The following is a 16,990-nucleotide window of genomic DNA, read 5'->3' on the forward strand; positions in this document are numbered from 1 at the left end:
ACACATAGTAGACCAGCTTTACACACAACCCACACTGAGAAAACCACCATGTTACAAACAGTCTGGAAATACCGACACGTCCAATGGGGTTTACACTGATGTCTGCAGGGATTTATAAACATGCATAAAGGCTGGTGTGAATACAAGACGCCAAAATCCTTAATCCATGAGCCACAGGGAAGAGATGGGGATTTCCTTGGCTTAATAAGTGTAGATCTTGTCAGTACCTGCCAGATTATGTCAGATTGACAGAAGTAAACAGAGCAGGGATGTTAACTGGTCAGTAGAGATGGACTGAAACTGGACAACTGAGACATATGGAGAGGTGAGGAAAAGGAAGTAAGCTGGAGGGGGAGAGGAAACCCTTTGCAAGTTTCCAGTCTGTATGTGGACATGTGTAAGTCCCGGGTAGAAGAAAAGCCGAGGCTTCAGGGTGGATTTTAAAATAGCATATGGTTGTTGCACATTAATCAATTATTAGCAATTAATAACTTAACCAATTAAAAATGCATTAATCTGTAAGGTAGAAAATGAAGGACATGCCTGTCAGAAAAAGTATTGCAGACTAGCTGTTTTACTTGGTTGTACCACCAGGTGGAGCCTTTTACCGTGTACTGTAGCAACCGGGGGACTCAGTCACTCCTACTTCTATCAATTCCATGTTGGCAAGAAGAGAGCATTGTTGGAATTTAGCTAGTCAAGTGCAACCATGAGAAAGTCTCCTGTGACACTAAATGACTACCGGCCAGTGCTCTCATATTTTCAGTGCATAAATGTAACATCGGTGCAAACAAACTGACCATTTTGTTGTGACAGAGGAGCCACACATATCCTGTAATATGCATGCAGATATCACTCACTGGGTTCTGACTAGTGCACACATAACCTCTGTTTGTCAAAGTCAAGAGGCTGTGGGCCAAAATCCACCATCTACCTGACGAAAACACGGTGAAAATCTGTTTTTCTTTAATGAGAGCTCTCTTTTTTTATGAGGAAATATGAAAATGATTGCTTCATAATAGCATATATTTCCTCAAGCTGGAATTACAATTGTGTATGTTGCACAAAGGCAAAAATAAACTGGTCGTTGGCAAGAAATCACGTCTTTTTCTTTGCTTGTATAGGTTAGAGGTGAAGGACACATATACTAGTAAGCAGTGTCACAATGAACTGCAAAGAAAACTAAGAAGAATCAGGCCACAAAATCCATTTCAAACTGGTATAAACAAACAACATCCATGAAAAACTAAAGCACTTAAAACAAAACCAGAATGATCACTATTGTTCATGCAGTTCTCCATGTTTATTTGAAGATTAGCGGTGCCAGTTCTATGTTGAAAAGTCTAGCCAAACTGAGACTAAGAAAACTTTGCAGCTTGATGTCATCTCAATCAGCTTACTTGATATGCAAGTTTTGAAGGTTCGCATATCTGCACCTCTCTGCAAAGCCTTAACAACCAGCCCACAACACACATCTCTGTTTAGGCTCAGGTGTTTAGATGTTTTACCACAGAAGCATAATTCCAACTTCCGAAATGTGGCTCTTTGTAGTGGAAAAAGATTAAAAAAAACAGCAGAATGGGAAAAGGTACAAAAGTTAATTGCAATATGGAGGCTATTACCGTTCTGTGTGAGCTTAGTGGAGCAGACCAGGGTGGAGATCTGGAAGGAGTCCTTGCTGATGGTGCAGGTGCCCAGGTTCTGGGTGCTTTTCCCCGTGGTGGAGTAGCCCTTCTCTTCCAGCTCCAGCTTGGTGGAAGGCAGGTTCAGGTACAGAGACGAGTCTTCCAGCTTCTTTGCTTCTGCCTGGTTTTCCAGGATAAGACTCAAGTCAGCTTATCGGTATAAAACCATATCAGATGTTTATCTTGTGACAAAGTGTTCTATTGCTGTGGGTTTTGGAAAAAAGGCAATTTCCAAGGGTATATTATAACCAAATAATTTTTTTCTGCCAGCTGTTGCATGTGTGAGCACTTAAACTCTTTGCCAAACAGCAATCATGACTAACAACGGCAAAACAACAAAAAAAATAGAAAAATCTAATAGAGGGGACTTTTTTCCCCACATGAACTTTTTAATTAATATAAATGGGCACCATAACACAAAGGTACCATCATGCGAGGGATTTTAATTGGAAAGCAATTTCATTCCATTGTGGGGGCTGATAGCGTACCGACTACACAATTTCCAATAGAAGGTAGTGTAGGCAAGATATTATCATGTCAGTTCCTAATAAGATAAGCCAGTTTTTCACCAACAGATTATATCATGGTCATGTCACGAGGAGCGTGGGCCAGTCTGACAGGTAGGCAGCCAGCAACAAAGAAACCAGGACAAAACACACTGACTTCTGACTGTCTAAGAGATATTTTTACACTTACCTTGTACACTATGAGATCATGCTCACCATCCCGCAGAGTCGTCCCATCATACCTCATTAGCTTCACAAAAGACAAGGCAAATATTTTCTCTGATTTGTCTTTGGCTGTGGGAAGGGAGAGAGAAGTAAGACAGAATGGAGGAGATGATGATGGCTATTGCTGCTTGCATTTCATACTGATATACATACACATTTATTTTCTGTCCATATTTTCAGACTAACAGACTGAATCTTTCAATATATAGCTCATATAATGTATAATATATTAATGAGCTATGTGCATCTTCAGGAAATCATTCTTTTGCAGTGAGCCATGCAGCATTGCTGACTACACAACAAGTCATTAAGAAACTAGCAGAATGATAAAATAGATAATCCCAAATGCTAATCTCAGCACTGCAGGCCCTGAGTCAGCTCCTGAGTTGTCACAAGAATCTACTGTTCCCTTCTGATGTCTTTATTAATGCATGGCTGTATCTGTGCATGAATTGTTTATTTTTTTCTCCTGAAATGAGGCAGACGCACGCAGACTATTCAAACCAATGATGCATAGGTGTGAATGAACTGTGCACGGTAAACAGCAAAAACAGAGGGATGTGCAATGACAGAAATGGTTCAAACAAGTTATCATTCAGCTCTTGAACATTTATGTGGTTATATAACAAAATGTGCCATTTTTTAAAATCATACTCTCATTTTAAAGGGAAAAGGTATTATTCAAGCAACAAGGCTTGGATTAAGGTATCTTGTGTCCACTCGCTGTTAGCAAATGAATAAACAAACTTGATCTCGTAGCTGCAGCTGGGAATAATCCCGCCGGGGCGAAGAAAAGATGTTACTTTTGTGTACATGCGCACACATGTATGACTGTTCGGGAGCATAGAGAGGAAGCACTGCATAAACAAGGAAGAGAGTTATGACTTTGTCCTGTAACCAAGCATTTGGATAGGCCGACATATATCATCATTGCGGATCAACAAGCTCAAATTTACGCACAGAGAGACGTGATTCATCAAAGTATATCTCGCATTCGATCTACATAAATCCCCTCATTGGTTTGCTGCCTGCAACCTCGCCGGTGAATAATTGCTGGGCTGAGAGGAACCAGTGGAGGGAAAACACTATACGCATGCCACACAGTATTACCAAATGTATTAATGACCTCCTAAGGACAGAAAAGAGCTCAAAACTCTAGATTTGTGGGAAAAAGGTCACTTTGAGGACAGAGCTACTTTTTTTTCACACTAATCAAAGTCATGTTCGGTGGAAGTTCTGCAGACTTCTACCTCCAAGGTGGGCTGTCACTTTAAATTTATGTTGAGTGTACTGTGCTACATTTTAAAGCCCACCCTCTACCCTTCTCACCGGGTAGTGCTGTAATGACAGATGAAACCCAAGTGAAAAGACGATGGGGATCTTGTAGAGCCAAGACAGCATCTGTGATAGCGGTCATCAGTCTGATGAGGCCTGACAATGTTGGAGTGGTAGCTTGATGCACTGTGTTAGGGCTGGCCTGATTCTCGACCAGGGGGCTGAGAAACTGAGCACATGAGCTCCACTAGCGGTCTTGATGAGCAGCTCTGTCACTCTGTGTTTCTACTTAAAGTTCAGCTCTAGCTAGGAGCACGGTGGAGGAAGAAGGAAGGATGCAGGGAGATGACAGCAGAGGCATAACAATTCCAAATCCTGGCAGGCTTCTCATCAGAAACACATCGCATGCAGAGAGGCTACAGATTTCATTATTTTTCCAGGACAGTGCTTCACCCATAGAACACAAACATTACTTAAGGTACTCTGATGGCTGCACTGTGCCTTTCTAGGAATAATATAATGGAGTGACTTATCACAGAACAGCTAATGAACATGTTTACAAACCCTCTAAAAAAAATAGGGGCCTGTTCCATGACACAAGTTCAAAATAGCAATGATATATTTTCCCTTTCTGGGTTCATTAAGAAAAAAAAGTTGCAACTTTTTTGGGCCGTACTGGGTTGAACTGCAGGCTGTGTCTTTCCTTAGCAGATAGGAGGACAGAATAGAAGCAGAGTAGAACAATGTGTATAGTATGAGTCGCCATTATTTCTGATGTATTTGTAACACCTGTGGACATTTTGTAACATAAGTAATCATAAATCGAACTTTTGTTTTATCTTTGTATATGATTTATGTCATTATAACTTCTCTTTGCTTTTAGCCATGCTTGTGTAGTTTCCATAGAGGTGCAGGACTTTATACTGCAGTGAAACATGAGCCCACAGTCAGTAAAAATGAAGCAGGAGCAGAAATTGCCTTATCAAATTAATATCACATATTGCTTGGATGTATTCTTATCATGTAAGACAATATCAGCTGTTTTCTTTTAGCTCTTGCCGTGGCAGTTATACAGTCCCAAGGGCAAGTACAGAACAAATAAAAACATAATTAAAACCAGTGGACTTACTCTAATATCTTGCCAAGATCAACAAATACTTAAGTTACTAATACGAAGCTACTAAGCTAATACAAGGCTTTTGACCTTTAAACAGAGTCTGTTTGGGAATACATGTTAAGTGAGCAGCAAATGTTTCATGCCTATGTTCCCCAGTAGGATTTGAATCACCATTATGTTTCTCAAAACCCAGGAGTAAACCTGTAGTTGCCTCACTAACCTTAAATCTCTGGTAAGACTGTTTCTACGATTGCACTAGGAAAGATCCTAGTTTCAGAAACATACATTAAGTATTATTCTGCCTTTGAAAACAGTCAGGTACTGAGATGAAAGGTTAACTGACAGTGACAGGATGGATAAATTGCATCAGTAGGCACTCTTGTCTTCTATTACTGGTGATGAAATGAAGGTTAAACTCAGCAAATATAACTGTAATTCTTTCTATGGTATCTGCAAGCAGTCGGAAGTCAGAAGTGGTTTCCCCTTCAACTACTGAAGTAATTCAGTCAGTGAAATAAATAGGAACGTGACCGAGACACTTGACCTGATGTCTTCACATTCTATATAGCCTCATTGATCAGGAAAGTCGAGGCATGCAGCAGCCCAAATCCAAAATAAATCAGCCATTACCCCTTTTAAACATGTCTCTCTATTGGCAATTATCTGCGACAAGTTAAAGTTTGGCAGCATCGGCATGCCCCCGCAGTCCCAGAGTCACTTGAGGTGAGCTGGTTTCTAAAGTAACCGTTACAGCAAGATAACAGCAAGTCACAGAGTTTCAAAGGCGCGCCTCGTAACCGCATTAGTCTCCAGAGGAGCAAGGTGTCGAGCATGACAAGAAGGCTCTCCAAGTGGATTATAAGCCAGCACTGAGCTCTGAGACCTGGCAATTGCCTCCAAGCCACCTGCATGTTGGTGAAAAGCAAACAAAGCCAGAGGATTTTGAAACCACAGGATGACAGCAGTTGCAGATTAGAGAGAAGGTATACTAACTTGTGCAGATATCCCTCAAGTTTTTTGTATTCCGTGCCATGTGAATTGATCCTTTTTGTTTATATACAGCTGTCATTGCCTTTATTACCCTCCAAAATCCATATTCCCTGTACCAGCCCTGTTGCTGCAGGGTCAGGCCTGGCCATGTGGCAGGCAGATGGGACAGCAAGACTGCCAGTACCAGGCTTCCCTGCCCTTTACACACCCAAAATTAAAAAGGATGTTAAAAAACAGAAGGACAAACAACACTGGGCACATTCGGCTAGTCACCGGTCCCAATAAACAAATGAGTCCCCTCAGGCATTTTTCACTTCCCAGCTGTAGTCGCTGACAAGCCACTTCATGATGCTGCTTTTGTGCAAGGGGCAGACTAATACCTCCGATTAATGCGACAAAGGGTGAGCTTCAAAGTATTTATCACTGTGAGACACATCTGCCTGGATTGGACATCTTCCATTATATTTGCTGTGGATAGATTAGCAGCCAGTTGTGCAGGTGGTCATCTGCAAAACTGATTATTCACAGGCTGACATTTATACTCACAGTCCTGTGAGGAGCGGTGGCGAAAGGTGAAACGCAAGTGGCTCCGGTTCACATCTTCAATAGGAATAGCAACCTGAGATCAGGGAGAGAACGGGACAGAGTGACGTCCACGGCCATGAAAACACACTCAAAAAGCAGGTTTAGAGAGACAGGCTAAGAAACGTCAATTGTAGACGTTTTACACTGCACAGAAATGAACTGCAACTAAAGGCAAGAAACATGATTATGATACAAAGCAAAAGAAGTGCATGCGAGTTGCAGTAAATGAGCTAAACCTGCCCTGAAGTGTCATGGATCAATACCTTACAATTTTCATACATTTCGGCATGAACACTTTAAAAATGTATTCTTCCACTTGAGTAAATATTCACCAAACACGACCAGCTTCTGCTGCTGGGGATAAAAATCTGTGTAATGACTAATGAATTTGAGAACGCTAACAAGATGTGATACTGCAGTCGAGACAAAAACAGGGATAACAAGGAAAAATAGTGCAGGGGTAGCGCAGGCAGAGACACACCTTTATTGTTTCAAACCAGCGAGGCTGCTTTACTTGGTAGTAGATAACAGATTTGTACTCATTGATCCCGTCGTCTCCAGCTCCAGGGAAGATCACATTCTAGATAAAAAGAAAGAAAACACACAGTAATCAGATGATCGCACAGTGTAACTGGTTATGCTGCCTTAGCTTTAAGTTCATTTAAACGTGTAAAGTCGTTAAATGCAGTCCAACGCCTTAAGCTCAGGTCCTGAATTTTACTGGAATAATGTGGACAGATTTGTTCTTAGAGCACAATCACAGATCCAAATCTAGCCACTGCTGGAGACAATGGCATTAGAAAGATATGCAATCTCCTTGCCTGCAGGTAGTAACAGTAATATCAATACTTGGGTTTTGAGACTGATTATAGGTTTGGCAGTGTGCATTTAGGCAATATACCAGCAAGCATTAATGCTTAGGACAAGTACCTTCTAAAAGCACAATTTGCAGCTTAAGAAAACAGCAATAACTAAAAAATGGCAAGACAAGGAATCACCAAAAAGGAAAGTATAAATGGAGAAACTGACCTTTTCTTTAAGAATCTGTTAATATATTTAGGTGTTGGTTAAAAAAAAAGGTTATTATGTCGGAATATGGATATTATCTTTCCAGACTTGTTTTATTGTTTTTCTGTTAATTATTTGTCCAATAATTAGACACTGGATTTGTATGTGAAGTGTTTTGTATAGGACAATAGTTATTCTAATTTCCTTTGGGGACCAGATGTACTGAGGCTGATACAGACTTGAGGTCATCCCTGTTTGATACCCTGTTGGTGTTTTTGTTTTATGCCTCTCTTTCTTCCCAGGACTACTGGGAAAATAACTTATCACAAATCGAACCACTGATAGAGCTGCATGCATTACCTCTGTTGACCCATATGTTCAGTTAATCTTCAAAACTCTAAAAAATAATACATTAAAAGAAAAAAGCAGAGAAGCCGTGATGGTTGAACTATCATCCCTCTGTCAAAATATTAGCACACTCACAGCATGTTGAATATTGACTAGCACTTACTGTATAAAATGCAGTCCCTCAGGCAGAAAGCCTTAATCTAGCTGAATGACCTTTAAAAGTCTGGATGCACTTAATGCATGAGCACCTGTGTGTTGACTGCCAATCTCATGACGGCATTGTGGAATTAAGAAATAAATTAGAAATTATTTATTTAAGAAGGAGCAGCAGTGGCTCCCGTGCAGCGAAAAGTGGAGGGGAGCCAAGCGCAGGGAAGCAGACCAGCTGGTGCCGACGGATCCCACCATGTAAATTGGCCTTCCTGGCGGGCCCCTCTGCGTTTCTACAACAGGTCAGGGTGCGTATGTAAAATACTAAGTGCCCCACTGGGGGATTTGGCACGAGGGATGGAGTGACAGCGGATGGCACGCATGCCTTGTTTTCTATCAATCTGTGCTCAGCCAGCCTACCTCTTTCCTCCCACTACTCCAGCTGACTCCCTGGCCTGCGAGTGTACCGCTGCTGAAATACTCCTACACTAATGGTTTCTGACAACCAGCAATTATGAGGAATAACAGACCCTGTCTCCCCCAGTCGTGCTGAGCAGAGATGGGGAGGGGGAGCAGGTGGTACCTCGAGCAACTCTGCCCCTTTTGCCAGCATTCCTAACAGCTTCAGATTTTTGGAAGAGGAGGAAAGGGACTGAAATTTACTGTAGCTGCAGGTGAAAGGGGATTCTGGAGGTGTGCTAATACGTCAGGGTGATAAGAAGTCACTGTCCAGCCTCTTGTTTTCAAAAATCCTTTTCGAAAACAAGGGAGGATGACAAAGACAAACAGAGAAAGAGCAGTAGAGAACAGAGGCCCTGAGGTAGGGACAGAAACATAAAAAAAGGGGCAACACAAAGTAAAACTTCTGAAGTAAACCCATTGTCAAATTTTGTCTCTTTGTAAGTAATTGCATTTTTCCATTTCAAGCCCGCAGTATATGGAGGCTTCTTTATGCTATTACAGGTAAAAACTCAGATTAAAAAAAACTTTTTCTTTCCTTTTGAGGTAATACAAGGCTTTGGGTGCATTTAAAAGAAAGTTTCTGTTATCGAAGATCAAACTGAAATGGCTTCAACCATTAGAGTGACAGACAAGAAGTGACAGGGCCTCTCATCTCAGAAACAACTTCCTCTCAGCCAATTAAAATCCAGGAAGGAAGAGGGAAAATTTGACCAATTAGCACCAATCCCTGGAGAGTTTGAGTATTTCTGTGAGGACGAATGTTAAAGGGATCTCAAGTGGTGGAAGAGCAACAAAACAACTCTTCTAGATGTGATGGATGTCATTTGATCATTGATGGCTGTCATTGGCTCCGACAGCTTTAAATACACATGTACAATAAATATTTTATTGACACTAACCGAGTAGAACTTCTTTTCTTTTTCTTCACAAAGTTCATACATGCGAGCACAAATTCCAGTCACACATCTTCCCATATTCCCTTCATGTCCAGCTGCTGTAAACCTCACATCCCCCATTAACTCATGTCCTCTGCAGAGCAAGAGGTAAAGTGAAGCAGTGGGTGTCAATAATAAAAAAAAAAAAACAGTTGAAACAAAACCTTCATTCGGGCATTAATTGCTGCGGAGTCAGCTGATTACTCAACTCAGAAGTGAAAATCCATTCAACATTCTCCAACTTGCAGCATAATGGCACCATAAGGATTCATTAATTGTTTGTCTTCACGGCTTTACTTTCTATTGCAATTAATGGTATTAAGTTGTTGATGTCAAAATTCCCTATTAAGGCAGATGGATACAAACAGGCTGGTTAATGCTTCTACCACCCTCAAAATGTAATTACATCACTTCAGTTCCAAAAATTGAAAATTTAACGCAAATAAATTTACAACATTTTGGGTCAGCTTGATAACAGACGGGTGAGGAATTATCCCTGTAACCTCATTTACAGAGGTAATCTTACCAGGACAGTGCTGATTTTGCACATCTCATCACTATGCTGCCCACACTGCACAAGTCTCTTACTGGTTCTGACATAGATAAAGGTTGATTCCCAGAGCCAAATTTTCGGCTACTCGATCAACCACAAAGCACCGATATTGCATTCTGTCATTTGTGACAGGCAGCGGTATGGCCTGTGTATCACACTGCTTTATAGGAGTCCTGGTCAGTTAAGCGGCGTGCTGAGCTGTGTGAGATTAAAGAAAAGCCCGGTAAATCACAGACTGTCTGAGAGACCGATTGGCTCGAGCACTTGTGTCCTGAATGCTGAGAATGAGCTGAACCCGGGAAAAACACCGAAACAGGTCGTTAAAATTCCTCAGCCGTACCTCGAGCTTCTTGCCGTCCTCATCATAGACAGACATGGTCACCTCCACGTTTTTCGGTGTCGTCTTACTCCCTTTGTCAAAATCCCCCTGAACCAGGGTCACGTAGATGTCGTTTCGCACGTCACCTTTAGAAAACAGACACGAGAAGTAAGAAATCCTCACTTCTCCCAAGCTTCACGGTGTTCATGGTTTATCCTTTTTAATATGCATGAATATTAAAGCATAACTCATATCTTGAAGCGTAAGTGGATATTTAACACCAAATACTTTATGGCTCACTTCAGCCCATTAAATAGCTAATGCCTTAATAAAATGTTAATGAAGTATGATATGTTCTTTTCTGTCTCGCTAACATTTTGTGAACAGCTAAAGTTGAATCACTTTGACAGAATCAAATTTGAAGTCAGATTCTCAGAGACAGACAGCCAAAGGGGAAGCTTTGTAAAACACTCAACCTGGCATAATGATCTCAGGGAAGCCCATTTTGCGAGCCACAGCTGTTGATCGGTCCACCAGGTGCGGGAAGTCCTTCCTTATCTGATGGATGTCTCCAGGAAGCAGCTTCAGAGTCACCCACAGGCCTGGTGATGCAACCAAGGGAAGAAAAGGGAAGAAGCGAGAAAACGTCATGAGAAGAAAGAACAAGACTGGCAAAGGAAAGTACTAAAAAGAGGCTTCTTTTTGTGCTTTCCAGTGTCAGTTGTCAGAGTGACATGTAATAGCTCTAAGGAAGGCGAGACACTAAATAGAAGCCATCCTAAGGGATGTGATTAGGAAAACATAACTGAGGAAGCAAGGGTGTGTATGTGTGTGTTTTCTTCGTGCTCAGTTCAAAGTGTGGTGTAGTGAGGTGTGCATAACTAGAGTGACTAAAGCTACAAAATCTTTACTCGTTGACATCAAAGTACCGTGTTACTGTGACAAAGGAAGAACATCACTGAACAAAATATTGAATTCGTGTGTTCAGCTCGGAAGGTTAATATCCATTTGACATCTTCACTACCATTCTATCTGATATATGAACATAAAGACACTGCAGATTCTTATAAGCCTGAACAATACGTATTGTTGTATTGCAATTCTAAAAGAAAGTCACAGATCCTGGCTCAAAGACGCTCCTTTGCAGTAGCAGTGCTAGAAAAAAAAGGATGTTTCTCCATACCAAAGAAACTTGGTACCACAAATGAGAAAATCTGAAAAAAGAAACCCTCCTTTCTATCCTCCTGAAAAATTCATGATAATGTCCCCAATAGCCCAGACGTCTTCTATAGGCCCTTTGTTTTGATATGAGAATAAGTGACATTTATAGTAGAAGGTTTAAATTGTGGAGTATTTCCCGGGCTTAAATAATTGCCCTTGGAAAACCTTAAAGTGTGAAGCTTAAGAGGAAACTGTGTGGGTCTGAATAATTCTTAAACAAAGGGCTTAAGGGGACTTTCATGGGTCATATTTTTTAACAATTTCACACCAGTAGCTGCTCTGCTTTTCTCCTCGCTGGGAGAAAAGCTTCTTGTCTCTTTATTGGGAATTCAATTGTGAGCCAGCTTCAGCTCTGTAAGCACATTTTAAAGGTGGCATCAGTCACTCTTAATATTCTCTCAGGGAAAACAAAACAGCACAGAGTCACACTTGTGAACAAGACATGACTTTAAAAGAAAAAAAACATCAGAAAACATCCAATTAAAGCAGTCTGTAGTGTGCTCATTCACAGGCCAACCAAAATGAATGGTCCTTATCAGCCTCGGGGGCTTTATTCACTTTCACTTTACAGACGTGTCACTCAAAGCATTGTCATGAGTGACACATAACAACATAGCATTGTTATGAATGACACATCCCGCACTAGCCAAGCTGGAAGGCTTTTGATATGCGAGCATGACCGAAACAGCTGCTATCAGTACTCCACTGTTCTTCCCAGAGTGGGTCGGAGCAAACCTGACATTTATGCAAGCACATCTTCATCGGGCATGACAATACCATGGCGACTGTCATGTCTCCCCCTCCTTCCTCCTCCCAGCAGCACAAAGCCCTTAAGAGGCCTACGGTTGTTCTTCTTACCACTGATGTCAAATCATTGATAAGCTCTAGACTCACCCGCTTAATTAACAGCTGGGTTACTGAGACACTGTAGTCATGGTGATTTGAGCAACTATTAATAGCATGAGCAGTGATTTATAGCATGGGAGCTCAGAGCAAATTATGTTTTTTATTAGCAAGATGAACAGTTTCGCTGCCCTGCCAGTATTTTGGGGTTAACAGTAGTTTGTATAAACCTCTAATAAATCATTACAACAGCACAGCAAGATGTAGTAAAGGTTAAACTCTGCATGTCTAATATTACCCTCTAACCTTTGGAACAATTTGGGCTTTCCTTGCAGAGGGTTTTTTAAATACTTAGCAGGGACGAATAAGGAATGGCAAAAACAAAAACACAGCAAAAAAAGAAGCGATTCCAATTCTATTCTAAATCACTGCCAATGTCAAAAGTGACTAATGAAGAGCAAAACGGCAGAACACATCTAGGAGAAAGTTTTAAAACGGAAGCAAAATACTGTGATTTCTTTTAATTCTATGAACGTTTCAGCACATGCTGCATCCTTCAGAAAACAGAAGAATGCAAAATGTTCCAGTAATTGATAAATAGAAAAAAAAGAGCCTGCAATCACTGTTTGGCTTATCTTCCTTCCTTTACTGTTCCAAAAGTTACAAAATCTTAACTGTCAAACCTCTGAACCCCAAAACCCAGTGGGTTTCAAAGGCATGTTATCTTTTTCTTTTAAATCTCCAAAATTACACCATGTATCAGAGCCAATAAAAAAAAAATCCACTGGATTTTCCAACTTTCCAACACTCCTGAAACCTTATCCTGTGTCAGCTAGGGTTTGTCTGTGAAAAAATAACCAAATTTAAACTTAAAATGGTGATAGTTTAATTTAAAAAAATGTACATTTGCAATTTAAAAATTCTCCAAAAATAAATCCAAAATGAAACACTGTTACACCATAAAAACAGAGAACTTTTAGTTCATCTGGGCTGAACTGCAGGCTGAGTTTACGCAGTACATTTGTTTCCAGCACTGCACATCTGTGTGTACTTAAAAGAAGTATTTTCTGATTCCATTTTCTGAGTTTCTGTAGAATGAATAATCAAAAGAATTCAGCTTTCATTTTTGTATTTATAATTTGTGGCATTATAATCTTGTGGTGTTGCACAAAAGTGACTGAAGTCGTCTTTATTTCTTTACGTCTGGCTATAATTGTGCTGTTTCCTTAGAGGTACATGACTTTATATAGCAACAAAAAAGAAAAAAAAAGGATATCCACAGTGAGTAGAGAAGAAGAGAAACAGCTTGGGGTAAACTGAGCATGGCTGGGGATTTGGTGACATTTGAGCACACAATTTGCAGATCTAGTTTAGATTTTCATCAGGTCCTGGCGTAGTATAACCATTTTACAAAATCAATAGAATAATTATTAAAGTCTGAAGGTAGTGTGCCGAGTTTGTTCTTCAGCCTGGATTCTTGTGTTTGTACTTTGCACTGTACCTTGGCCCTTGTGATTGACCTCTTTGGCGGTGATGACTTTGTTAATGACTGTCTGGAGGAAGTCGTTCTCCCCCGCCACCCTGGGTGAAAAACGGGAGATGTTCAGCTGCTTGTGGCGAATGGCATCATCCAACGCTAGCCTGCAGTATGCACACAACAGGCAAACACCACAGAGAAAGGGAAGAGGTGGCGGAAACAGAGGAGGAGTGGGGCAGGAGGAGCCACAGAGTGATGGTTGTGAGGAGGAGGGGAGTGGGAGAAAGAGAGACACACCGAGGAGTGATGCGAATACCATGACAGACACAAAGCCACTTGTTAGCAGTTAACAGTGAGGCAGGATGGGTAATGAAAGAAACAGAAAAATCATCATTTAGGAAGTGAGGCCCAGTCAGCATCTATAGAGTCACTGAATCAGTTGGAAGCTTGACCTGCTCAAGGTCAGCCTTGAAGTGTTTCAAAGTGGGAAACACATAATCCCGGGCTGAAAAACCCTAAAACACAACCAGTTCCAATCACAAAGGGTCACTCTGCTTTGTCCTCCATATGGCTTCCTTTGCAGAGTAGCAAATTTACTGAAACAACTGACGTGAGGAGCATAAGGAAGTAGCAGATGTGATCTTGGACGCGCCACGTGTGTGGCAGCTGCCTGAGAAATGGGTTCGATGGGCAGAGATGGCATCTGCAGTGTAGAGGATTTTTAACAAGCAGAAGGAGAAGAAAATGCAGGTGAAGACAGTGGTGATGTCAACATAAAGGAAGCAATAAAGAATCTGTCTTCACTGCATCCAAAACCAATTGAAGCAACGACACAGAAGAAGCACAGCAGCGATTTGTCATAACGCTGTAGGACGACAGACAAAACAGGTTTTCCCTCAAAGTTATACATAAAAAAAATTGTTACTATGGGGATTTGATCTTCAGAAATGCTACGATGGACACAGTGGAACTTTGAAAAAGTATTCAGGACTTTGTGGAAAGATATAATAAATAAATATTCAAACAAAAGTTCAAGGTGACTGCTTTTAGATATATTTTCAGTAGGAGCTGTCTTAAATCTGTTTAGTTAAGATTAATAAATGAATCATTTTGGCTTTAGAATGCCAGAAAACAGAGAAAAATTTCAGAACTACATGAGACTTCCCAGAGCGCAAAGTGATGCCTTAGAGTTGATGTTCTTGTCCAACTGACGGCGATGACATAAAACGGAGAAAAGCAGTAACTCCTCACATTTGACATTGGATGCAATTACTTTTCTGTCAATCAACTAATCGATCACTGCACCACGACGTGAAATTTGTTCACATATGCATTATTTCAATCTGACAGCGATGAAGTCAATTCAGTCTCAGGCCTGTAATTAAGTAGCGTTCGGGAAAAACAAACTATGCCAGGCAAGAATTTGCTCTATCAAGTCAATTTCTGAAAAGCCATTCCCTTTTTTTCTGTTTGGATGCCAGGAGTCTATCCAAATTACATCACTGTGTCACATTCTCTAAATGGCTCTTTCACTTCTTGCCTCTGCTGGCTTTGAAAACACATGCAATAATGGGTTGTGGAATTGCTCTTTCAGAAAGTTGCTCAGTTTTTCAGTTGCAAATATTCACACTGGGACATAAATAACACCCTTATAGAGCCTGTTCTTCTCTTCACACTGTAAGGCTCTAATTTCCATGATTTATGCTCACAGATAAAACCGTTAAGCGAGGTGATCTGCCAGCTAAACTGCCTGAATGTGAAGCATTTTCAATTATGCAGGAAATCACGTTAAGGAAAAGGTTACTCTGACTCTGTACGCCATCCTACAAAAATGGTAACTGTTAATGAGATTGCCTTAATTGAGCCAGCAGGGAATAGGGGAGAGCTACAGTAGTAAAATGCCCACTAATCTGTGTGTCAAGGATTGAAAATTTAAAAAAGGAAAAAAAATAAGTAGTAAGACCAGAACTGCTGAGTCTTTGATATACTGTACATATTGAAAATAATGGAAATAAGAGCCTTGCTATTTTCTGCAACATTGTCTCAAACTTAAAGCAACTCCATGATGAATGAGATTCATGCGGTGCTGCAGCACAGTGCACTTACGGCTGAAATGGGATAAAGTGCTGCTTGTCCTCATCGTCCATTTTGCCTGTTATGATGTCTGTGACATCCATTACTGTGGAAAAAAATAAATAGAAAGCGGGTTAAAACAGTCTCAAGACGGGCACAGAGTAGTGCTGCAGTGAAAAAGATGACGACAACCAAATGACAAAGCTACATTAAGAGGTAAAAGCAGGCTCGCCGAGGTTGGCTTTGCTGTGATAAGCACTAATTAATGGAGAGGTTGTGTTATGATGGAAAAAAATGATCAGAAAAAGGAGAAGAAGTCTTGTAAAGTTAAAATTCAAAAACAGAATATCAGATTGGGTAGGATTAAAGTGAGGTCACATTTGGTTTTGGGAGGATAAATATTGAGCAGAGTCTTCACACAGTGTCAACAATGTGTTACTGTCATGCTGCAGTTAGTCTGATGGTGCAATATCATACAAAACGAGGTGATGTCGCACCACAAGAATAATGATTCCTCTTTTTCCATAGCATAAAGCATAGCATCAAGACAACATTTTCTCACTGAGTGTGCAAAATTAAATCTGAAAAGCTGGCACATTTTTGAATTTGTTTGCTGCAACTTAAATAGTATAGAAGAAGGGGAGCAAATATTTATAGTGGCTGATATAAGAGTGATTTCACCTGTTCGCTTTTAAAAGCCTTTCATAACTGCACCCAAAAATGAGCAAATCTCGAAAAAATGAAAAAATAAATAAATCAGGCTTTCCATCATGGTATGTACAGTGGCAATAATGATGATGTCTAAAGATAGGCCGTCATAAATCAGACTGTCATTTACCTTCCCTTCAAGTGGCACTGGAAATAAAGACACTGAAAGAGGGGCATCATTTTCTCTGCTGGATAACTGTAGGCAAAACGCCAATCTAATTAGTTTACGAAATGCCTGGCAGCGTGCCAACAGGAGATAAATCAAACTAATTCTTCTCCCTGCCTTGGAATTTTATCCAAATATATTTATTCACCCTGGCAAGGACGTTTGCACAATACCTTCTTTTAACTAGGAGGTAAAGTAAGAGATCTGCTCTGTACACTCACATACTTGGAGACAATCAGTGTTTCAAAAGGCTCCTTCTAAAACTTCTGACTGCAATATAACAACTGATGTCACGCAGTTCTTCTCAACACCAGGTTATCATTGAGTCTCTCTGTTATCTGCTT

The 16,990-nt window shown here is 40.6% G+C and overlaps 1 protein-coding gene across 4 annotated transcripts in view; it reads right to left on the reverse strand.

The window, feature by feature from the left end:
* dock1 (dedicator of cytokinesis 1) overlaps nt 1-16,990 on the reverse strand; it is a 195,380-nt gene that overhangs the window by 144,086 nt on the left and 34,304 nt on the right. The window contains exons 1-9 of one of the 4 annotated variants that reach the window (XM_051939305.1): nt 16,454-16,968; nt 15,806-15,878; nt 13,724-13,803; nt 10,635-10,760; nt 10,180-10,304; nt 6,865-6,963; nt 6,345-6,417; nt 2,382-2,485; nt 1,623-1,806 (exon numbers count right to left, since the gene is read on the reverse strand). In XM_051939305.1, coding sequence (XP_051795265.1) covers nt 1,623-1,806; nt 2,382-2,485; nt 6,345-6,417; nt 6,865-6,963; nt 10,180-10,304; nt 10,635-10,760; nt 13,724-13,803; nt 15,806-15,876 — 862 coding nt within the window. In that variant the 5' untranslated portion in view covers nt 15,877-15,878; nt 16,454-16,968. Of the gene's footprint in view, nt 1-1,622; nt 1,807-2,381; nt 2,486-6,344; nt 6,418-6,864; nt 6,964-10,179; nt 10,305-10,634; nt 10,761-13,723; nt 13,864-15,805; nt 15,879-16,453; nt 16,969-16,990 lie in introns of those variants that run through there. The other 3 variants (XM_051939304.1, XM_051939303.1, XM_022194177.2) reach the window with 3 other exon arrangements.

The sequence above is a fragment of the Acanthochromis polyacanthus genome, chromosome 19, assembly GCF_021347895.1.
Source record: "Acanthochromis polyacanthus isolate Apoly-LR-REF ecotype Palm Island chromosome 19, KAUST_Apoly_ChrSc, whole genome shotgun sequence".
NCBI lineage: Eukaryota > Metazoa > Chordata > Actinopteri > Pomacentridae > Acanthochromis > Acanthochromis polyacanthus.